This window comes from Polyergus mexicanus, unplaced genomic scaffold, assembly GCF_030449975.1.
Source record: "Polyergus mexicanus isolate NDT 795.1 unplaced genomic scaffold, iyPolMexi1.0 SCAF_20, whole genome shotgun sequence".
Lineage (NCBI taxonomy): Eukaryota > Metazoa > Arthropoda > Insecta > Hymenoptera > Formicidae > Polyergus > Polyergus mexicanus.
Genome location: NW_027223340.1, coordinates 5,720,317 through 5,745,756, shown reverse-complemented (window position 1 = coordinate 5,745,756; position 25,440 = coordinate 5,720,317). Strand labels below are relative to the sequence as shown.

The 25,440-nt window shown below is 31.9% G+C and overlaps 1 protein-coding gene across 12 annotated transcripts; it reads left to right on the top strand.

The window, feature by feature from the left end:
• The first annotated feature begins 515 nt into the window (after positions 1–515).
• On the top strand, positions 516–25,187 carry Evi5 (ecotropic viral integration site 5). 12 transcript variants are annotated; one of them, XR_011448208.1, is made up of 13 exons: positions 4,773–5,038; positions 7,743–7,933; positions 8,498–8,752; positions 9,462–9,725; positions 9,939–10,203; positions 10,485–10,847; positions 11,042–11,719; positions 11,809–12,291; positions 12,377–12,475; positions 16,615–16,770; positions 21,702–21,798; positions 23,383–24,107; positions 24,995–25,061. XR_011448208.1 is itself a non-coding variant. In XM_070311742.1 (12 exons), the coding sequence occupies exons 2-12, from the start codon at positions 7,869–7,871 to the stop codon at positions 21,990–21,992; spliced, it is 2,847 nt and encodes a 948-aa protein (XP_070167843.1). In that variant the 5' UTR covers positions 516–730; positions 7,743–7,868; the 3' UTR covers positions 21,993–22,509. The 12 variants fall into 12 exon arrangements, 11 of the variants coding, with proteins under 11 accessions (XP_070167843.1, XP_070167848.1, XP_070167844.1 ...); XM_070311742.1 differs by lacking the exons at positions 4,773–5,038; positions 23,383–24,107; positions 24,995–25,061 and adding exons at positions 516–730; positions 21,831–22,509 and having other exon boundaries at positions 21,702–21,758; XM_070311743.1 differs by lacking the exon at positions 24,995–25,061 and having other exon boundaries at positions 23,383–24,177.
• Positions 25,188–25,440: the final 253 nt, after the last annotated feature.

Below are 25,440 nucleotides of genomic sequence, written 5' to 3'. Positions count from 1 at the left end.
TACCAGCGCGTTTCTCGCGCCGCGCGAGAAACACCTACGCGATACACCTAGCGCTCCCTGTCGGACGACAGGGGAAATCGTGCCGATAAAAGGCGGCAATTTCAAACATTGGTGTGGATTTTTCAAATTCTCATCGATCCGTAATATAGCGCTCGTCGGGGAGAAACGTACCATTTATTTGATTTTAAATTTCTTCGAAATTCTCTCCAAGTTCTAATTAATTAAAATATGCATTAGGATATCTATATACTAATAAACTAGGATATGTGGATCTTTTAATTCAGGAAAACGAAAGGTTCATTTTCATGCACCGCATTCATATATATATATATATATATATATATATATATATATATATATATTGTATATATACATGTGTAGAGATGAAGAGCTTTGAGCAAGTCTATCGATCACATGATCGATGACGTAGGCGCGCATGCGCATGAAAGTTCCGCCTGGAGAGATTTGTGATTTGTCGCAACACTGTTGTTGCTTGCAAAGCGAATTACAGTAACAAAACGATCTCATTCGTTGGTAAGATTGCGCGTAGTCGAATCCATCGTAATGACAGTTTGAGCGTTGACAGCCGTGTATACGCTCGTTAGCCGTGTAACCGTGTTAGTTGATCCCGTTCGGTCAGCAGTCGAGGAATTCGGTCGGACGCTTATTAGACGCTCCTTCGACACGCGGACGATCGTCGACGACACGCGGCAGCGCGAGTTGGCTCGAGGTAAGCGACCCGAAAACATTCGACACACGACGAAACCAGATGGCTGCGAAAAACGGCCATCCACCTGTGTGACAACCAGTTTGTTTGCTAATACGGATAACGCGGCCGTATACATATCGCTTTTCCGGTTTGTGTGCCACTTACTGCGTGTGTGTCATTATATTGTTATTTCCTCGCCGCTCTTCGTTCCTCGCTTTGACGGAACGCTCGCGTAAACGTAATCATTTATCGGTATTCGAGGTTGCCGTCTGTATTAATTGAAGAACCTAAGAGCGATAAAGGTGGGCGAGAGATGTCGGAAATTTAGAAAAGAGGGGCAGGGGGGGGGGGAGTTTCTACGAAATGAATTTTTCCGAACGAGATTATAACTGGCCTCTCTTGTATAGATCGAGGTTTTTTTTTCTTTTTTTTTTTTTTTTTTTTTTTTAAGCATAATTCTTTTTGATACGACACAGTAATGATCGAGTGAACAGAATTCAGTTAGTTATTATCTTTCAACAATTGAAAAAATATATCTTGTAATAAAATATTTGTAGTTCTACACAGTGATTGATAATAATGAGATGCATAAAATCGATAAAAAAAGGAAAAAATTTTCTAAAGAAATATTGGAGAGAAGTAAAATTAAAATGATTTATTTACATATTTATTTATATGCAATTGACTAATATATATCTTGATCTAATTTTATAATTAATAATTTTTTATAGCTACTGCATATTTAAAAAATTTAAAAGAGTATACATACTCGTCAAATATTCAATGAAATACTAAAGTATTATTATAATTATTTATACTTGTATAAGTGTACTCCATCTTAGAATTAGGTTTTGTAATTAATTATTATATCAAATTTCTGTAACATATTTTACAAATTGTAATTAAGTTGTAAATGAAAGTATCTAACTAATTTATTACTTTTCGCGTATAATTTTTCTTGGTATTATAAATAATTAATAAAGAGGAATATTATAGATATTATAGAACATTATATTGTGTTTTGAAAGTTTGTGTCTTACATCATATCGCTAGTAGGTGATGCATTTGGACAATTTTAGGTTGCCTGTTACCTAACTTGGGCAACGATACAGAACGCGTTTCATCAATGAAACTCGGAAGTAGATAGCGACCTTCAGCGCTTAAATGTCGCTGTAGATTACGGGTCGATAACTGAATACCGGATCTACGTTTCTTCCTTTCATCTATATTTTATTTGTGTTTTTGTGCGGAAACTGAGAATGAATCGACACATCCACATATAAGCCTTACAATAATTTGAATGCGACCTAATTTCTTCCATTACCTTGATTGTGAATCCTTTATGTTGTATATCGCAATTCCATTGGGCTCTGTATGCTACATTTAATCAATAATATTTTATTAATATTACTCCATATGTTCATATATTATCAAGTTTATTATATAATAATTAATATTTAAACGGAATAATATTATTATGCATTTATTATTTAGAAAGAGAATATATCTCTATTTAAGAATGGTATGTTTAAAAATCAAAATCTATTTTATCTAGAGAAATAATATAAATGCTCTCTGCACATAATATATTTATATTATGTTGCCGATAATATACAGAAAATGTAGACAAATAGAATTTTCGTGTATTTTTTACATATGTATTATTTAATTTGTACGAATATTGATCCGAACAATTTATTTCTATGATATAGTAAATTCTCGTGTTTATTTAACTAGTAAATTTATTGATGTATATTTCTACGTAAATAATACATGGGATTATCAAAGTTAATTTTTCTGCAAAATAATAAATTTTGAATTTACTGAATTTCCATTTGATAAAATGATAATTCTGGAAATACACCTTCTAAAGTTCGATTTAGCACGAAAATGACGCCAATTGCACTCAGGTAACGTTCATATATATCTAGGTGTGTCTACACACAAATGAATCATCTGACTTTTCATTGTAATTTAATTTTTTTCAATTAACATATGTGTAGATGTTTGCATTAATGTACCTACAATTGCGAAAGGACTTACAAGCTATCCGTATTTAATCTGAATTCTTTAAATAAAATCATCACAATAATCTCTTATATGATACATTTTTGTACATTTATTATAAAACTGATTTGGAGAGAATATGAATATCACAATTTTGCTTCAATATTTTAAACAAATATATAATGTAGGTTTTCTTCTGTTATTTGCTGAATAACAATACGATTATTTTATATCTTCTTTTTATTTAATTAAATCGAAATAAAAATATAAATTGAAATATTAACTAAAGACAGCGAGAATTATATTGTGGCTTATTTAAAAAATATAATAAGAATTTTTTTGTCACATATGTGCATATGGACTTTTCACACGTGTCTTAATTTTTTTCTGGAAGTATTATGTATGTGCGCGTATATTTTTATTATATATTAATTTAGGGAGATCGCTATTAAAGTCGTTGATATTTCAAATGCACTCACTTTTTTGTAAAACTATTAACTTTTGTAAAAGTATAAAAAACTTATATCCCTTTGTCATATTATTATACACATAAGCGTTTGAGGCTACGTAAATGGTGTGTAAAATTAAAGGGATAGCATTACATAATTGGCCATTTCCCGTACATGAATATATATACGCTGATTAAAACAAGAGGTTATTAAAGCAAAATTATTATGTAATTTAGCGAAATATTGATTCGACATAAATATTTATAAACGAGAAAAGATAAAGCATGTTTCTAGATTTCCTAAAGTCTTTCCTTGAGAAGATTATTAATAACTTCATTTTTATTACACTTGTTAAAATTGATTCTATAGGAAATATTTAAAATATTATTTGACCATGTATTATTTCGTATAAGAAAGACCGCAAAATTGTTACGCCATGACATAATCTAGTAAACGAGCAGACGACCGTTCCGGCAATAAACGATGACGAATGCACACGTTACACACGAATGCACTCTTTTTAGGAAAATATTCAGATACAATTATTATTGTATCGCAAAATATTGTATATACTTTTATTACTTTATTGTTTTGTAGAGATTTTTTTAAATCAGGATTATTATATTTCCTTATATACAGCTGTTAGTATTATATATAGGTATGAGTCTTTCAAAAGTCAAACTAACTCTAATTATTTAGAATTTAGAGCATTAATCATGTGTTTTGATATTAAAATGAGAAGAAACTTAAAAAAATTGATCAATTTGACTTTTAAAAAATTCATATATATTTTTGTTTCTAATTAATAAATCTCCATGTTAAATTATTTGCGATAGAATTATGTAGAATTTGTAGTATTGCAAGAAGCAACTTTTGAATATTATCTAAGCGTATATATTATTAATATTATGATATTAGTACGTAATCTATAAATAATAATTTTTACCGTCACTAATTTAGTGCAACGGAAGATCTTGACATACCACGATATTAAAGTCTAATCCATTCTTCTACTAATCTGAATTCTTTTTATATCTTTTCATATCTCTTTAGATATAAGAAGTTTTCCCAACGTGATAAGCAAGTAGTAATATTTTGTTTTACGAAAGTATATTTTCAATCATGAAATTCTTTTATCGAATCTGATTTTTTTACTGAAATTTAGACGGTTAATTTCAAATATATATGTAGATGTTTAATAATAAAAAAGTGATCTATACACACACCCACGCTAATAAAATTTTCGGTATTAAAAATGTTCTATTGTTCTTCGATAAATTGTTTGTTAAAGATATAATAATTTTATTCAGCACCTCAATATAATTTTAATTATAAAATTTCGCGCTAAAAAATCAGTTAAGTGGGTTAATAAAAGCAATATTTTCAATATTTGTGAAGCTATACAGTGAGGGAAAAATTCCAATGAGAACAACATGATATGCATGAAATTTAAAATTAATTTTCAACTAGACAGAAAATGAAGAATCTCTCGATCGTTCGAGTACTCATCATTCGCTACTCGAATATAAAGGATATAATTGGTCTCTGGAAAAAATTTAATTGAGATTTTGACGCAAAATTTTAAATATTCTATTCAATGACGAGAACGCCCAGTCGTTTTCCGCGCGACCATCGGCTCGGGGAAATCCTTTTATTTATTTGTCACGAGGCGGACGTCGCTGCGCATGTGAAGCGTCCTGGCCTGCGCGGGCTGCATCGACCCTCAAACCCATTTCGTACTCTCGAACAGTACATATCTAGCCGGAACCTATCGTGCCGGGTAATCGGAAAATAAGTGAAACGATATCGTATCGGATCGGATCGGCACGTTGAGTTGACTGTTTGACAATTCGCCGTTCGGAAGAAGAGAGAGGTAGAAAGAAAGATAGAGGAGAGCCTATGTCTTGATAAGGCGAAAGAGGAACTGCGGACATCCGAGAGAATGCGTTTTCGATTATGTTATCTGCTTCATCCGAGTATATATGACACGGTTCTCTTTAAACGTGTTTCTTTTTTCTTTTTTTTTTTCTTCTTTGAGTGTCACATACTCATAGAAATAATTTAGAAATTGAAAAGTAATCTCTTCATATCCGGGTTCGATTCAACGAGTGTGTATTTATGACATTTCGCGCACGTACAGAAATTGACGTTGAAAATACGCCGGTTGTGTTCCTTGATCTTATATTAGACACTAATTTATATATTTTTAAATATTTCCTTTCCTTTATACATATATTCTTCTTTGTTTATCGACCAACGTTATTTTGCACATTAGAAGCTAAACACAATCGAAATTAATTTAATATGAATAGGAGTGAATTATCCGTATATTATATTAGGTATAACTTATATTGCGTGTTATATCGCATTGTGTTTAATATAATGTAATATAATTTAATGCTCGTTGTATTATTCAAGTAATCCATCATTTACGAGTTGCTATACAAGCCTTATAAATCCTTTCACTATGCTGTAGAGTTCACTACGCTCTGAGAAACGCTTTCATTATGCTGCAGCAATATTGAATTATGAATCTTTGCTGTTCTAAAATTAATAGAAAATGTTGCTTATAATATATTTCATAGATTCTAATCTGAACCGTCTGAATTATTAAAAAACATATTTTGATATAATTTTTAATGAATATAATCCATTAAATATGTCATTACTTATTAAAATAAAAATACATGTTTTGCATCTTAATTGTTTTTTGTAAAAGTGTAAATTCACTTAACGACGGAAGAATTCATGCAATTAATTTAACGGTATTTTTTTAAACATTGTTTCAAAAAGAAATATATTTCTCTGAAAAAAATTTATTTACTTTCTCTCTTTCACTTACAAGTCATTACCTTGTTTGTTTTATATTTGCATAAAAAAATGGCTTTACAGTATCTTATGTTATTCCATTGCCATCATATAATTGAACCACGTGCGGCATATAGGTCAATAATTTGCCTGATAATGAGTTGAAGTTTTTGTACGACGTAGCAATTCTGATGATACGACGCAAGTGTTCGTCGCGGTTCGCAAACAACGTAACATTAAGATAATGCGAGAAAAGCCGATATTTTAAAATAAACTTTTTCTCCCGAAAAAGTTCTCTTACCTTTCAGCTACATTTTTCAAATATGTACGATAGAGAAAAAAAAACGTACGTAACATCCTGAAAAATAATGTACATTAAATATCACAATCTGTTAAATCTCTCAAAATTTCCGGAAGTAAGATGTTTCGATAAATTTTCAAAATACAATAAAAATTTCTTGTATTTTTAATAAATACAATAGCTGTTTTTATATAAAAATTTCAGAATATTCGTTAATGTAAAAGAGATAAAAAAATAGTATGCAATAAAATATATTCTTTAACAAGTAACTTTATAAAAATATGTAAGAAAGAAACGGTAGATATGAGAAAAAAGTTTGATTTTAAAATCATGAAGATGATTCTTGAAAAACGGTATCCCGACGTGTTCCGTTTGCTTCCGGGGGGGGTTTTTTTCCCCCCCTCCTTTACACCCACATACGATATACAATACGTAGTCATAATAGCCGGCTCGAATTCACCTGCTCTTTCATTCGCTAATTCGTTCACACGCACTAATTGCTTCCTTCTTGATTTCGTATCGTGTCGAACTGCTTCGCGCGTTGCTTCACCGAGCGCGGCATTTATGTAAGGCAAGAATGCCGTTGCTTGTGAAAATGTACTGTTAGTCATTATAATAAAATATTAAATTTCCTATAAAGATAATCTATGTGGATCGCGTCACATTTATTAGAATATATTGTACTGAATAATTTTGCTAAACAATTTGTAACAAGTTACAAATTGAAATTTTTTTTCGTATCTTGCAATGTTTTTGTTTTTTATACGTAGCTTGTAAATTGATACGATCGGAGAATTTTGATAAATGAGATATAATTCAAAGAGATAATTAATACATTAAATTTATAATTTTTCTCTTTTACCGGTTATAATAATTATATATTTGCTTAATAGAAAAGTTTTGCAATATGTACGTGCAAAATAAGATACCTCTTCACTCGGAAATGCATGAAAGAATATAAGTGAACGTTTAAAAATGTATTTAGAAGCCTAGTAAAAAACATTTCGGTGTGCAAAATTTTGCATAGTAAAATCTTTTTTATAAAGCTTCTTAACTCATTTCTCAAAGTTGTGTTCACTGATATTCTTTGATAAAATGTCGAGTGCGGAGTCCACTTGTTAGGCACGTGCAGATTACAAATTTTTTATATTAAACAAATGTTGACGGCAGAAGCCGTTAAAACAAAACTGTAATTTTTAAATTTTTTTTCACCTTTCATATGAAATCATAAACCCCGCGCTCCGTTATGTATACTTTAATTATTGGAAAATTATGGTTTGTTGATATCTATAATCAATAAAAATATTTTTCATTTTAACTGATATTCGTATCCTGTCGGAATCCGGCATCCTCTTAAAGTATTTTGAAATGATTCGACGATTGTTGATTCGCAAAGGACACTCCCCCTTCTTCCCTTTCTCTCTCAAAGTATATAGAGTTAATCGTAAAGAAATGAATGGTTTTATAGGCGTGTATGTCAGCAATTATCGTATGTAAAAATCGCGTGACAATGTCAAAATAAGAAGGGCAGAAACGAGAACGCTTTCCGCGAATACTACAATCGCGATAGTGAAAACGAACAAAACGCGCCTCGATGGTTCTTCGCGGTTTGTTGGCCCCTGCGGCAGCTCGTTGGAGGAGAAATAAAACTGCGAAGAGGTAAAATAAGCTCTTTGACTGATGGATATAAATATGTATACATTTATATAATTTTTATTATATATTAATATTTATATAATTTTTCTTTTATCTCTCACATTTATTAGATGCGTAATTTTTAAACTGACAATGAGACTAAAATTCTAAAACTGAAATTAAATAAAAATAAAAAAACGCCACTCGAATAATAAAGTTTCATTAATAACGAAAAGATTCATATTGAAATTTAGAGAATAACAGCACGAGTGATATCTTATTGAATTTTCATGTGGGATTTTTCGAGACATTAGCAGCAATCAGCAGATTGTTTACGGGCGTAAAATCAATATAATTAATTATTTCACGTAATCGTCTTACGATTAAAATTGAATTTCTCCATTTTAATTAATGGCTTTCGATCGAATATACACGGTTCGTAGAATCGCGCGATTACCAGCGCGAAGAGGTACTCGAGCATATATAATAACCGCTTAAATAGATCACCGCGGTAGATCTGCTGAAGCGTTAATCATAATGCGTTAATTGGTATCCGCGTTAATTTAACCGCAACCCGTTTCATTTCAGAAGCCAGAGCGTCGTTCGGGACAGCGTAAACGCGTCGGTCGGCCAATTAGGATTGTCACGTTATGGACCGCAGGTGATGAGTGTGCTGTGTTTATGCACCTCCAGCATCCACCAGTCTACCCGTAACGTCACACAGACCGGCAAGATACTCCCGAGTCCGCCGTTAGACACCCTTTGCGAGCAGCAAATAACGCCCTCGCAAGAAATACCCACTGACGAGCTGGCTCTATTAGCTAAGCTGGAGGAAGCCAATAGGTGAATAATCAAGTGACCCCTATGGTTTTATCAGTTGACGTTACCGCTATATTCTCGAACTTTCAAGAATCGAACAACGCATGGACTGATAGATCGATACGTCAAATTGGTCTAACGATTCCAGAACGCAAAATTCTCACGTTTTCCACTTTTCAAGATCTGTGCTAAAATTGGAGGAACGTCTCGTGTCCGTGCAAATTTGGATAAATCGTTTGGATTTCTTTTTATTTCAAGCTTAAAGTAGAAATGCTAAATGTTAATTTTACTGCACATTTTGGCTTGGAAATGATGCAGAATAAGGCTGCATTTTTAATTCAATCTCGAAAAATTTGGGAAAAGGCGTAAGTTTGTAGCTTTAAGTTCTGGCTTTTCTCTACATCCCTCGTATAACATATCAAGCTAATTTATCATGGAAATATATTGATAAATTTACTTATATCGTTGCATATATCGTTTGAAAGAGAAAAGATTTAATTTACAAGAACTATTACATCCTTAAAGAGACCTGTATAATTTCACGAGATATATCGATGGTCAAAGGAGGTAGTCTTTAAAAAATTTAGTTGCGTCTAATATGATTTACATACAAAACAATAAATCGTGAATACAATATTGATTTGTATAAAAAATAAATCAATATATCTATGCATTATTGTGTAGCGTAGACATCGCAAACAGATTTTATAATTCAAAATTTCCTTAATTCCAGACTGATCGAATCCGATGCAAAATCGCTGAACTCTCTTCAAAGTAATCATAGCAGAAAAGGCTCCGATACATCACAGGTGTCTGTGGCGTCGGGGGGCAGCGGAGGTAACGGCGATGCTGCGCCCCGACGCCACAACCCGGCCGACGGTGAAGAAAATACGTGGACTCTCTGGGGTCACATAGTATCTGATTGGGATTATCATTGGAAGAAACGGAAAGAATTTGTTAAGGAATTGGTTCGTCAAGGCATACCTCACCATTTCAGGTAGCGCGCGCGCGCGCGCGCACACACACACACACACACACACACACACATATTACTTTCAAAAATATTATTAAAGTTATTATTTATCAGTATCATTTTTAGATTTCAGAAAATTAATTACTATATGTATACATTTTATATATCCAACAACAATGATTATATGTTTTAGACACAGTACGCGCGCGATTTATATAAATTATATATCATTTTTAGGGGCATTGTTTGGCAATTATTAAGCGGTGCCCATGACTCTCCCATTAAGAAACAATTTGCTGAGTATATTAAAGCGACATCAGCCTGTGAGAGGATAATTAGAAGGGATATCGCTAGGACGTATCCTGAACATGACTTTTTTAAAGAAAAAGATGGTCTTGGTCAGGAAAGTCTGTTTAATGTTATGAAAGCGTACAGTCTTCACGATCGTGAAGTAGGATACTGCCAAGGCTCAGGGTTTATAGTAGGATTACTTTTAATGCAGGTAAACTACTCTAACAGCATCTTCAACAAATTCTCAATCAAAAAGTTTTATACAAAAACAAATTATTTATAGAAATCCATGAAAATTCATAGTCTCAATATAACACATAATTTAAATCTTTTATAAGTATATATTTTTATTAATTCTTTATATTCCACGTGAAAAGAAAAAAAGAAAGCAATCTGTTTATATATATATATATATATATATATATATATATATATATATATTTTTTTTTTTTTTTTTTTTTTTTTTTACGTAAATTTTGTACATTGTTGCAGCAAATGCCGGAAGAAGAAGCTTTTGCTGTGCTAGTAGCGCTTATGCAAGAATATCGCTTACGGGACATGTTCAAACCAAGTATGGCCGAATTAGGAGTATGCATGTATCAATTGGAGCATTTAGTTGCTGACACGCATCCCGAACTTCACGCTCATTTCACGACCCAAGGTTTCCATACGTCGATGTATGCATCCTCTTGGTTTCTTACTTTATTCACCACAGCGCTAAGTCTTCCCCTAGCATGTCGCATTTTTGACGTCTTTCTATCAGAGGGCATGGAAATTATCTTCAAAGTCGCGTTGGCGATGTTACATTTAGGCAAAGAAGATTTGCTCAGTTTAGATATGGAAGGCATGTTAAAGGTAAGATTTTATTTGAAAATCTACACAATTTCTTAAGTTGTTAGATTAGATTATTGTCAGTGCTATAAGAAATTTTAATTTTTAGTATAATTTTATGTTCTTAAATAAGTACACAAAAATGAGCAGTGTATATATATCTTTTGTCTATTTAATAAGTCGCAAAAAAAAAACTATAATTTTGTCTTTTCATCCAGTTTTTCCAGAAGCAATTGCCTGGAAAGGCCGAAAAAGATCCTGATGGTCTCATGACACTCGCTTATGGAATGAAAATCAATCCGAAAAGAATGAAGAAATTGGAAAAGGACTACACTATCCTAAAGATGAAGGAACAGGAAGAAATGGTCGAGCTACGCAGGCTTAGAGCGGATAACAGATTGCTTAGACAAAGAACTGAACTTCTAGAAGCAGAGTCCGCAGAATTGGCCGATAGATTAGTTAGAGGTCAAGTTTCACGAGCGGAAGAAGAAGAGACTGCTTTTATAGCGCAGAGAGAATTGGCGGCACTTCGACATTCGCATCTCGAGACGAGTCACCAACTCGAACAAGCTCACGAGGAACTGAGATCGCTTTCGATTCTTCTCGAGGAGAACATGACATCTAGACAGTCGTCGCTCGATGAGATATTAGTGAAGCAAGAAGCATTATCGCAGAAAGAAGAGATGATACAGTGTTTGCAAGAGGAATTGGTTAGAGTTAGATTACACGAGGCAGAAAACGATGCACTGATTAGGGAACTCAGAGGAAGAATACAAGAATTGGAACAAGATAAAAAAACTTTGCGCGAATCGACACCGGACAACTCTGTTGCTCATTTGCAAGAGGAACTCATTGCGGTTAAACTTAGAGAGGCGGAAGCTAATTTATCCTTAAAGGTAAGAGGTTTGTCATTTTTATATATAATTCCTATATTGACATTCTTTATAAATATATATTAATATTAGAACAATTATACATTATGTAGGATTTACGACAAAGGGTCATGGAACTAAGCACAGCTTGGCAGAGGCATCTACAAGAACATCGGTCTGCTCAATCAGCACCTGCCGCTGATTCTACACCAAAGAAGCTACTGTTTTGGGAAAATCGGGGTCACGAGGTACAGAAGTTTGAGGAAGACTTAATGACGACGAGGATTCGAGAGATGGAGGCGTTAACCGAAGTTAAGGAGCTTCGACTTAAAGTTATGGAGCTTGAAACTCAGGTGCAGGTGGCAACCAATCAGCTTCGTAGACAAGACGAAGGTGGGAAAGTACTTAAGGATGATTTGGAGGCTGCATTAGCTCGAGAAAAGGATCTGGCTGCTAAGCTGAGGGAACAACAGCACAAATATTCCGATCTGGAATCGAAAATGAAGGACGAGGCTATGATGGCCAGGATACGCGATGCCGAACATGCACAGCAAGTGGCAGAACTTATGCAGAAAATATCTCTTCTCGAATTGAAGGTTAGTTAATATAACTTATATAAAGATTATCAGATATTTATGTTATAGTACTAAAAAATGAATAAGATATTTGATATATTTATAGAACGAAGAAATGCATGCAGAGGGCGAACTTAGAAATAATTTAGATGACAGCGAAAAAGTAAGAGAACTTCAGGACAAAGTCGCTGAATTAAAGGCTGAGGTACGTGGAATTTAAAAGAATTTACATCTTTCTATATTGTATTAACAAAAGCAGTATCTCGGAATATTGCAGTAAGGGGTGGAGAATTATCTTATTTATAACACATATTTATTTTCTTCATATAATGTATGTCAGACAACTGTAAGTTTTCTCTTTTAGTCTATGTAAATATAACAATATACAAATCACATAAACAGTAGCACACGATATATATATATATATATATAATATCTTATTATATACAATACATCTTAAATATTTTTATTATATTTAATAAAATATGATATTTATGTAAATAATTAATGAAAAACGATGAACGTATTACGATATGCATATTTGCTTATTTCTTGAAATAAGTATTACACACACACACACACACAAATGTTGTTAATTATTGTATGTTATTAAATGTTTCTATTACAAGCAAAGAAAAAGAAACAATAATTTGAAATAATGTAATTTATAATTTATAGTTTTATAATTGTGATCATAATTGAAATTTTTGACAATTGAAACTTTTCAAATATTCTGTGGAAAAAATCTATTTTATAAGATAAAGATAAAATACTTTTACTGTTCTTTTTTCTTTTTTTTCTCCTTTTTTTCTTTCTTTTTTTTATTATTATTGTTACTATTAAAGCATTGTTTTATTATGTGTTTGTTCTTTTGATTTGTCAAATATATATAACATTGTGTTTTATCGAATAATTCAAATATTGAGACATTATGGAATTGATGATAATTTGATTTAATTATCATTTCTTTGTTTGCTATGTTATCTTAATAAGCCAAATATTATATATTTGCATCTCGTTTAATATATATGTAATATATATGTTATTTAAGATTATATATATATATATATAATTATATTATATATTCCTAACAAGTGTTTTTTCATACATAAAACTGAATCTTTTGAGTTTTTATGTGCTACCTCATACTGCACTCTTATAAATTTATTTATTATAAATTCATGCCTACTGTACACAAAAGACATTCCACTTTGCTAAGTTCATAAATGTAATAATGTAACTCGTTTCTTCATTGATGTGTTGTACACTTATAAGACAATTATGCACAAACTGCACCTCTTACTGCAATCTAATGCTAACCAACACGCTTCGTAACATCGTCGCTTCTGGTGGATTGCGAAGACAAAACTTTTTGTGACTAAAATTTATTTTACCGCTAAATACTGAGAACTATTTCATTTTTTCAATAATTCATTATATTTTATCGATTTACACAAAATTGCTCTTTTGTGCTCTTTTTCACAATTATTTAAAATTGTATAAAATAATATTTGTAAATATCTGTAAAGGTAAAAGACACGGCTGTCATTCATAATATAACTTTGAAGAAATGGAAAATATGTAAAAATATATACAAACGGGTTTCTTTTTTTAATTTAGCAGTTATAATTATTAACAATAACAAGTATGAAAAAATACTTATAGTGATGATTAAACGATTAATTATTTAATTTACTTAACTTAATTATGTAATTTATCCCCCAAAAGATTGCAATTAATTTAGTCACACAATATATGGTATATATATATATATATATATATATATATATATATATATATATATATCAAGATAATTAGAAGAAATTATAAGGAAAATATTTCTTCTCAGTATTTATTATATACACCACTGATAATAACAATGCTTAATTAGTTGGGAGAATATGGCTTTGTTTCTTCGTGGACATAAAACATATGGCTTTATACATTGCAATAATTTACCATTGTATAAGTACCTATACATATTAAGAATTCACATTCATTTAGAGATGATTCATTATTTTACACGATCGAAGATAAAGTCGATTACTATTTGTATTCGCGCTTGATATATTGCAGCTTCTCATATCTGCACTGCTCTTTGACGTATGCTTTTGAAAACCGAAATTTTTAATTACTCAACAGTTTAGAGAAATATATCATCTTTTTATATTTATATATAATACATGTATAATATACATAATTTATATATTATATTTTTTCTTCAATGTTTTACTCATCCATGATATGAGGCAAATTAAAATTATCTGTAAAACTGATCTAATTTCATTGAATATACGTTAACTAATGTCGGATTAGAAAATGAGAGTTAGCACAGCATGAGGATTAATTAGTTATTATCAACTTTACAGAAATAAAACATTATTAAAAATTGTAAACGAATTAAAAAATGTTCAACTATACATCTCTCACAAATTATTATAATAGCACATTTTATTCAAATTAACATCAAGTATTTATATAAAGGTTTTAATTTATTAAGATGATAAAATTGTAATTTTATTACGGCGATGAATAAATTTGAGTCATGCTGTTGCCTAACGTTTCTTTATAACATTGATATAAAATGCCGCATTAAATATACCTTTTGCAATACGAGAAATTAAACGATAATCGTATAAGAGCAGATTAGACATCGATTTATTGAATTATACGTTCAATATTATTCCGAGTTATGTAACTTATTCTAGAAAAATCAAACAGAATGTGTTTAATTTGTATTTTGTTTCCTTTCGCAAAAGAAATTGTATGACTCCTTGACAAATCAACTAAAATATCTTATTGATGCGATAAAAGTAAATTTTGACGCCTTATCGAGTTTAAATATAAATTTAAATTTAACGAGCTAGTGAGAGGACGGATAGTAGTATCGTTATTGCGTTTAATTTCAGAAGCGTATACGTATGTGTACAGGTACGCGTAATTTTGTAACCGGAATACGCATGATGATTGTTGAATGAGAGAGATAATAGGCACAGTAATGATTCTTATTGTGTAAAGGTACCGAACGATGACTAGTGCTAACCAGAAGAGACTAATTGTTGTTGCAAAATTAACCCTCTATTGCTGTGTTATCTCTGTCTCTCCTCAGTTCCCCACGCCAATCACCAGCCCGGAGACTGAGCCTTGGCGCTGGCTCGAGTAAGTCTTTACTCACGTGTAAGCATCATTTTCTACCGTCTCCGTATGTATGTGTGCGCGTCGCATGATATTTCTTTTTTTTTTCCTTTTTTTTATCTTCTTTACTGTAAAAGAATTTATCATTGTAATTGATTCTCTATTTATTGCGTTATATGTTTCCCTTCATATAATCTGGGTTCGGAATGTTTACTTTTATTAATAGCCATCGGAAAGGTGTACATTTACATAGTGAGTAAACAGATTTATATTAGCTATTCATAATTATATGAGAGCCATTATAAATGTGCATTATAAATATATGTAGTATTAAATGTAATCAGCTTAATTTTAAGTATCCAATTAAGTTCGATCGAGGAACCAGAATTGTTTTACGAAAAATATTGGATTGAATTTTAAACGATTTAACTTGATATATGATCTCTTATAAATCTTCCAACGATATTGTCACGTGAAACGCAACAATTTGCACCTACGGATGAGTCTGGTTTAAATAAAACGCGTGGCTCGCTTTCTGTATTATACGCGTGGTGATGCGTGAGCATGGCTGTTCTTCCTATTTAACTGCATGCTTCCTTAAGATTAAGTTCACTGTTTCGTTCTAATAAACATTCACGGCTGTTGCTTTTAGCTCGAAGAAGAAGAAGAAAAAAACATAAATGTGAAAGAAGCGTGAGAGTAGCCGCGAAAGTATCATAAATGTTCACTAAATCGGTGTGAGATCGAATTTAGCGAATTTTTTCTTTTTTTTCTTACATTATTCATATTTGCATATCATTTCATCTAGTTGATGTATTGATACATATTTAATGCAACAGAAAGATTTGCGAACTTAAATGTCCCTTAAGTTATGACTTTTAAAACTTTATGTAAGAGAAAAATTTTTAATTTGATAATTTAATTATATTACATCAAGATATAAATTTATAAGATAAATAACGACAATAAATAAAGAAAATATACATTAATAACGAACTATTTTTAGAATAGAAATAGATATAATTAAAGTCGACGTTATATTTCAAAAATTTTAGATTTGACGTTTCACTTTTTTTTTTTTTTCCCCTTAAGTGAAATTTGAATGGATACTTTGTAAAGGGAGATATAAAGCGCTCTCTCATTTTCTTTCTCCCTTTTTCTGGAGAATTACTTGGAAGTATGTCTCACGTCACGTTTTATCTGTCACAGGTCATGAGGCTAGAGAGCTGGAAACAACGATGGACGGGTTTCGGCGGGCAAACTGTGCGAAGTTTCAGCGTCGATACTGAAAGTGAATTGGATGAGCGGGATCTCAGAATTTGCTTACAGGATCATATCAATACGACCACGCCAAACTCACCCGAGGTATAGAATTCTATGTATACCAGACCATTAGTAGGCAGCTAATTAATACTCCGTTATCGATGCGTACGAATCTTTTGTTCGTCGTTCGGCTTTCGCTGTAGGAAATAACGCATATGCGCTTAGATTGTAATATACGGGGGAGTAGACCCGTAATAATCCTGTTTAGGTACGTGTATTACTACTAGGCCAAATATAACAAATATGCATTAGCCAATTAATTCATTAATTATATAACGATAATGAACGAAACAATGAAATAATAATGATAGACACTTTCGGTAATCGACCCAAGTAATCTCGATCGTAATCAGGAACAATGGTTTTAAAGAAATCAAATTGTAATTTATAATTCGATATTTGGAGATTTCTTTAAAGCTACATCTTCTCAGAGCGATCATCCCAGAAAATGAGAATCTGTTTTAATGCTTTATATCTGCAGCACTATAGCCGAATATTGTTTATTATACTACTACAGCAATATAAATATTATTATTATGATACTTTACACATTATATTATATGGAGTATTATAAAGCATACGGAGACGTCATAGTTTTAACAGCACGCAAAGTATTATATAGAATATAATAATCGTGTTTATTATTTAGTAAATAATCAGTGATTACATAACAGTAATTTTCGATCGAGACTGATACATGATAATCTCGAAAGAACTTCAGAATCTAAAATCTACAGATTTGAATTTGTTCTTGCCGTGAAATTTGTTGCAAGCAAACTTTGTATGATCATCTTGCAATGTCTGAACCCTCTCGTCCCCAGATACGCAGTTGAATTATTTATTCTACATTCTATATAAAAAGAGATCGGATAATTCCAATAATTAATCATTTCGTATAAAAACTTTGTATATTTATCCGTTAATAAGTATAGGATTCTTAATGTATGATATGTTATAATAATCCCAGATGTGTGAAAAGTTCTTGTCTCTCTTATTTAAGAGTTCGAACTGTTTAATAATTGCTCGAAGCTTGATTACGATCCGCAGATTATACGAAGATTATCATAGACTATTTCGTGACACACGCAACTGTTTTTATACGCATGATATACTCTGTGTATTTTTTGTAATTCATACCAAATGTAATCGCATTTAAAAAATTGTATATTAAACGTGACAAATGTGGTGAGAAGGGAATGTATTACCGTTTTTTATAAATATATGTATTTATATATGTGTGTCACGAGGGATCATCGCGCAAATACACAAATCATGATATTCATACAACATACAGCGTGGGTTATCCTAATTGAAAAATTTGGCTATCTAAAGTTTAAGATACTCTCGAATGGAAGAGTAAATCGAATTCTTATTATTGTTGTCCCATATATGTATATCATTTGTGTATCATTTTTTTAATGAATTTAAAAAAAAAGATATAAAATATTAATTTTTACGGATAATATGCAATATGCGCACAGCACAAAACGTGTAATTTAATTACTTAAAAATGAACTTTCGAGGGAAATTGTAAGGTCGTAATGAATCGACTATAATGTTTCGGGAAAGAAAAGCTAAAGTTCTCTCTTTCAATTAATTTATAACAATTGCAGAAATTGTCGAAATTGAAACCGAACGAGATAATCGGAAATGCTTGTAAAAAATTAGTATTCGCACTGTTCACGTTCCTTATAATGGCTTTCTAGAATAATTACTTTCAATATAAGCACTCGCGTAAACACCTTGCTGCTTTCTTTCATAACGAGTCATTTCAGCCTACTTGCAACGCATCTTTTCTTGCTTGGCCTAAATCGTTTTTTTTTTTTTTTCGCGCTAACACACGCAATTGGCATCGATTAATGTTTTAAGCATTGTAAATCTGTGTGTAAATGAATTACACGAGTCACTTTTGACGGAAGTCCTCTTCGTTTTCACGCATGCATGTGTGCAAATTAGCATGAGTGTATCTCGTAACGAAATAACGATGATACACAAGCAAAATGATATTTTGTGATATTTTTCGATTATTGCGTTTTACAGCGAATTTTGCATAGCGTTAAAATCTGAATAAATAAATTAATTCGTTTTTGTCGCACGAACCGTACATACATTAAATGAAGTACCAAAATTGATATCAATTAAGGATTAAACGAAAATTGTAGAAAACACGAGTAATTGATTGTTATAGTGTCGAGTATTGTATTTATTGTAAGTAGCACGACAAGGAATAAATGTGCAAGACCGAAGAGAAAGTGACGTTTGTATTTGCGTTTTGAATTTAGTAGAAATATTTATACGGCGTTTCAGATTCTGTTGCGCGTCATAAATTATGCTATTTAAAAAAAATTGTGTCGTTAGAATCAATTTAATCATCACAGATTCTTAGCATCGTAGATATGTGAACCGCGTTGTAGTATCGTATAACACATATCTGTAGTCTATCTTTCTCTTTTCTACGTCATTGAATCTGTCTGTATATACAGACTGTTCTAGACCTATCGAGGGTGTGTTATCGTTCAGCTCCAAATATATCGGGAACTAAACCAATTGAAATGATGATTCAATGTTATACTATTTAATATAGTTATGAAATTGTCTTATTGTTAAAACGACAAACTGAAAAGTATACGCTTAATCAAATTAAATTTCAAAAACGATGAGATTATTGTTCTTCAATCAATTTGAAGCAAATCTAATTTTTTTCTCTTTAATCTCTTCTTATTCCGAGATTTTTAATGACCAATATATATATATATATATATATTATTTACATTTGTTGTCAAAAACTAAAAAGTCGCAGCAAACGAGATTCAATCTAAGTTTCTCACTCGCTTAAAAAAGGTCGATATAAAATTAATTGAAGAGTTACAATTTAATAAATACAGCTCGCTAGGTCGAGAACATCATCTATATTTCTGTATGATACGAATTCATTCCATTAAATTGAATTATTGATCGTCTACACGATAAAAGTGAAATAATAAATAAATCAGCGACTATGATTGCATCCAACGATATCAATTACGATATAAATTAAGTTGCATAAACCACGTTGTTTGCGAAGAGAAACTATTATCAATCATCGTGCATTTTGGTATTGAAATCCACAAAACATTCCTTACAAGATTTATTTTTAATTAAATTTGATATGCGTGCGTTTATCGTGCAATTTCGAAATTTTAATAAAGATAACTGACGTTAATTGAAAATAAATAACGTTAACTCTTTTACTGTAAGATTATGCATTTGACAAAATTTTATCATTCCACCTCACTCTCGTAAAGCATGTACAAGATCCAAACAATTTACATATAATTAATACAGTAATCTCGTACGTCTAATAATAACGACATTCGTTCGGTTCTTATTATCATTATCGTCGTATTCGAATAACGCGAAGTGTAGCGGGAGTTACAATGCGTCGCGCCGTGCCATTAATAATTTAGCGCACGTTTTCCTGCGGAAACCAGCACGTTCGATTGTACCTCGGCTACCGTAGGCTATGATGTAGCACGCGTTCGTTCTTATTGCGACGATAGAAGGTCATCCGCGCACGAGAGACGATTTAATTCTTTTCGATCTGTAATGGACAGCGTTACGTCTCTCGGACGATTAATCTGTTCTCGGATCGATTTGTTGTTCCACCGGCATTCCGTATTTTTTGGCGTTATCGAGATAGACAGTGTATTTATAATGGACTTTTTGCATCGCAATTGACGGTGCAATGTATATACGTACGTACGTACGTGCATGCATGCATGCGGGCTCTAATAGACGAAATAATCCGTATCGATGCGTTATTGCGTGACAATGTGTGAAAGCCGCTACTAAACACGCATATTAAACTCATATGTGTTCCGTGTTGAAACAATATACTATATATATATATATATATATATATATATATATATATATATATATATATATATAGACAGATACGATCCCTCTTCAATAACGACATAATACTCGGCGTAATCTGGAGGGAAGTAGCGCGTGTTGATATATACCAATATTTTCCGAATAAATCGTAGATCCGATAGATTTGAACTGCCAGAGAAATCGATAAATTGGATTAAACGAGAAAAACGATATTTAATTTTTTTAATTCACGCGAAAAGCTGACACTTTTAGAAACGCTCCTAACAATAATCATCCTGATTTGTTCACACGTTGAAGGATACATTTGAATATGCGTGATTATTTAGTGCAATTTTCTTTTTATCGTTAATAATAACGTGAATTTTTTTCATTGAAAAGTTGCGGTACAAAATTCAATTTAGTAAAGATGATTTTAAACACGAGAGAGAGAGAGAGAGAGAGAGAGAGATCGAATCTGCAAATATTTTACTTTTTATTATCACGCTCTATAAAATACGGTATTTACATTATATATTTTCAACACGCAGGTTGAAATTGTGCATCTAAAAAGTCTGAAAATCTGAACTAACTACGGATCTATCTTTCGCATATATACTTGGCGTTTTATCAATAATGTGAAGATATGTGTTGCGTGTGTGTATAAGCATGAATTGTCATTAATTGAGACACACGAAAATATTTTTGAAAAATTTGTTCCACTTTTTATATCATGTATATATAATCGAATCTCTTTACTTTAGTTTTAAAATTCACGAATATCAGGAGAAGATAATATACCATATATACAATATATATATATATATATATATATATATATATATATAAGAGATAAATCAGAGTGAAATAAATCGCGAGTTTAAATTCAGAAGCTAACTTTAGATTGAGAAGAACGTGATAATATAAAACTTTAAGAGTAATGAGTCTTTTTGCAATGTATAGATTTTATTACTGCGATGTACTCGTAAACATTTTTCAATTTTAATATTACAGGTAAATATTCCAACATTTCTGTATTGAAGATATTGTCGTAAATATCTAAATTACATTGTTACACGCATTCGAAAACACAATATTTTAACATAGGATTGAAATAGGTTAAACGTTTCCTCGACGTAAAAGGACGCATAGAGTTCGAAAAAAACTCTTGGACGGTGAATAATGCACAAACGCATCGCAAGATTTTACACATGGGTGAGTTTTCTGATAACACGTCTCACTTACAGATCGATATCGTTTCTTTTCGCGCCACCGACATTGCCGGTAAAGAGGGAAAAAGAGAAGCAGAGGGTGCACCCTGCACCCTTAAGCCCCATTTTAGACGAATCGATTTTCAAGTATTGTCATGCGAGGAGAACTGTTCGTATGCAACTCGTAACTCGTTTTAATTTCACGTACGACACATAAGGACTATAGATTTTTTATATCGCTTTTCATTTTATAAGTACGTAGTATAAAATATCAATCTTTTTAATTTTTTACGTATTCTTACTCTACATATGTTAATGAATCTACATATGGATATTGAATAATTTATTTACTTTAATATATTTTATTTCCAAACAAAAAGAAAGAAAATAGGATAAACGAATTTGTTAATAATATAAAATTATATAAAATTACCGTAAATCGGTGTTTCATCTCGTGATAACGTTAGTGATTTTGTGACGCGGCATTTCTTTGTCTTATTTTCTTAGTTTACATAAACGTATCTTGTGTATCTTTGCCTATTACTTCCAAGTATTGATAAGATATGGATTGTATTATGCCGATGAGTTATGTGATTAGGAAAAGAAATTCTATCTCAAGAAGCCACCCATGCTGCTAGAAAAAAAAAAAAACTTTACAGTACATTTCTTGTTTAAAATTCTTTTTTAAATTACAATATAGCTTCTATAAATCATATTTTTATGCTACAATAAATGAATTGTTAAATATATATATATATATATATATATATATATATTACTCTATTTTATATTGTTATTTTTAAAATATGAAATTTTAATGAAATGAGCATATAATATATATTTTTTACTTGGTATTATATTCGATTATTTTCTTTTCTTAATGATACGAAAATTAATTCATCTCTCAGTTGAAACTTATTATACTAATATAAGACTAATATCAAACAGTAACATCAATGTTATTATTTTCCACTCAACAATATAACTATTACGTACAAACCATGTTACATTATTGTCGAGTAGAAAATTATTATAACATTAATGTTATGTTATTGTTACTTCGTATTTGTTGCGTGGCACCTAAAATAATATTATCTTTTTACCAGCGTCTATATATCGCCGTTAAATTTTATCACAATTTTCACATTATTCGAGAAAATTTATTTTTCTTTTCACGCAATAATATTTTGCTGGTCATAACAATAGCCGATTGTACGCGACTCGCGATCTCGTCTCCCAAAGGCAACTGATTAATTATCTGACGTCACAATTTATCCTGAATCATCACTCGTATCGATCGTTTGTCATCCGTGACGAACGCGATCGCCGCATTTGAAACATTAACGAATATATCAAATTGAGAATATCTCGTATCTGAATATACATACATGTACTCCTTCATCATTCATTAATGCGATGAAAAAGGATACAATGACTCTGTATCAATCTCTTTTTCTTCTCAATTTTGAGATTATTAACCGAGAATTTTTTTATCGTTGCAATATTCGACGTCTTCGAATTCATGATGTTTCGAAAAAACAAATTCCTATTTCACGTATTTGTGCAAATTATATTCGTTAATTTTCAGCGCTTGAAAACAAGAAACATATATTTGGAATCTCTTCTATGAAAGCTCTACGTGTGGCGCATTAATTAAATCAGTTTAATACAATTTGGTTCATTAATTAAATCTCCCTAGATTGCTAAAATATCACTGTGCGGTTTAAACATCCTATCGAAATAAAGATGTCGTGCCTATCGATCGCGTACACGTTCACCGTCACCCGATCTATCGATAATTTTCGAGGTAAAGTAGTGCACGAAGATGTAATATTCCAATCTAGGCTTAACGATCCCTAGAGGATATTTCAGTTAGAGAAAAAAGAAGACAGAGAGAGAGAGAGAGAGAGAGAAAAGAGACAAAATAGACGAGAAAGCATCAGGCTGAATTTGCGATTCATGTGGACGGCGCAAGTTGCAGCAACTAGTTTTCCAAACAGAAACCATCGATTGGAGAGAGTGGAAGAAAAGTAATCCCTGAAGAGGGTTTCGTTGTTGCACCGCGCTCTCTCGACACAGGGTTGCCATTTCGCCATGCGCGCACCGCGCTGCACTTAACTGCACTGCACTGCACTGCGCGGCGCGGCGCAGCATCCAGCAGGGTCGCTACGCGCATGCGTCGCGACATCGGCAGTCCGGGACGTGCGAGCGATGGGCCCGATCCGATTTTCGACTCTCCGGATGCATTCAAGAGCGATTGTCCAAATACGAACGATAGGACTGTGACTAGATCAGCGCGCCGACAGTGTATAGGTTAATCCTTAAATCCTCAAGTATATATGTATGTACGTAGTGTACATAAAAGAGAAATTCCGATATTCCCCCAGCAAGTATAAACGAAATTTTATTCTTTATCAGACCAAGTTGCGAAGATATATCCTCGTAGTCAGGTTTCTGTTTTAATTTTTTATTTTTCAATGTCGATGTTAGATTGAAAAGCGATGCAATGAGATGTTATTTATACTTATGCGATCGCATTTTATATAATAAATTATGATACGTATATGTGATAAATTATTGTACATTGTATTATAAGACGAATTGATAGAGTTGGTGATTTAAAAGTTATTTACTTCAAACGTATACAATTTTGCAAGATTTTTACAATATTAATTGTTTCAAAGAGAAATTACACTAGTTTGAAAATTTGGTTATATAAGTAAAAAAGACACACAACTCAGGTAGCAAATGCACGTCATTTGACGTCAAAATCACGTGCGCCTTGCTAGCTGGAAACTCTCCATTTTTTTTTTCTTATTTCAGACGATAAAAATTTCCGGCCCTTAGAGAGAAAAATATTATTACAATTGAGGTAGAGAATTCCGAAACCGCATATTGATAAAAAACAGTTGTTCCAACGACGATTCATTTGATGAGACAGTAAATTTTTATCGCTTGAAAGAGTTTTGCTGTCGAACGACAGCGCATTATCACAATGATCTTACATGTGTAATAAAAAAGTAATAAAAAAAGACCTTCGGGAAGGAATTAATGGAAGGAAAATATTTTGCACAAATGAATTGTCCATAAATTTAAAATAAATAAAGATCTCTTTTACACTGAATATCAATAAAATAAGATGCATTTTTACTTTCTCATCTATCTGTATTTTTTTTCATTACTTTCTTTCCTTTTTATAGTATTTCACGATGAAGAATAAAGACGACGCAACGTCGTTTATCATGTTCGGAGGTGTTCCCCGAAGATATTATAAAATGAAGTTATCAAGAGATATGAAGAATTGATAATCGCGTTTATTCATATACATTTGCATTAGAGTAAAAATAATCGAGAAATGCGATGCTGTAAATTCATTGATTCTTGTCTGCAAGATTATAAATGGAGACAATGTTTTTTGTCGAAAATATTTCTGGAAGGAGGGAGCATCTTTCAGAAGCAGCCCCGCGCATCGTCGATCGTCCTTCCCAGGTATCGATACCCTTTTCGCCTTGCTCGAAGCCATCGCTAACCGCGGCAGCAACGTTGCCGATTTTCCTGCTGATATCCTGTTACGGGGAAAGGGGAGAGAAGCGTGCGCGCGCGCGTGTGTTCGTATAAGCGCGTATAGGCAGGGGTGGTCGACCAA

Coding starts and splice junctions, on each gene's coding strand:
- Evi5 (XM_070311742.1), top strand. CDS start 7,869: ATGGTTCTTCGCGGTTTGTTGGCCCCTGCGGCAGCTCGTTGGAGGAGA. Junction 7,934..8,497: donor AGAAATAAAACTGCGAAGAG/GTAAAATAAGCT, acceptor GTTTCATTTCAG/AAGCCAGAGCGTCGTTCGGG. Junction 12,476..16,614: donor TCGCTGAATTAAAGGCTGAG/GTACGTGGAATT, acceptor TATCTGTCACAG/GTCATGAGGCTAGAGAGCTG.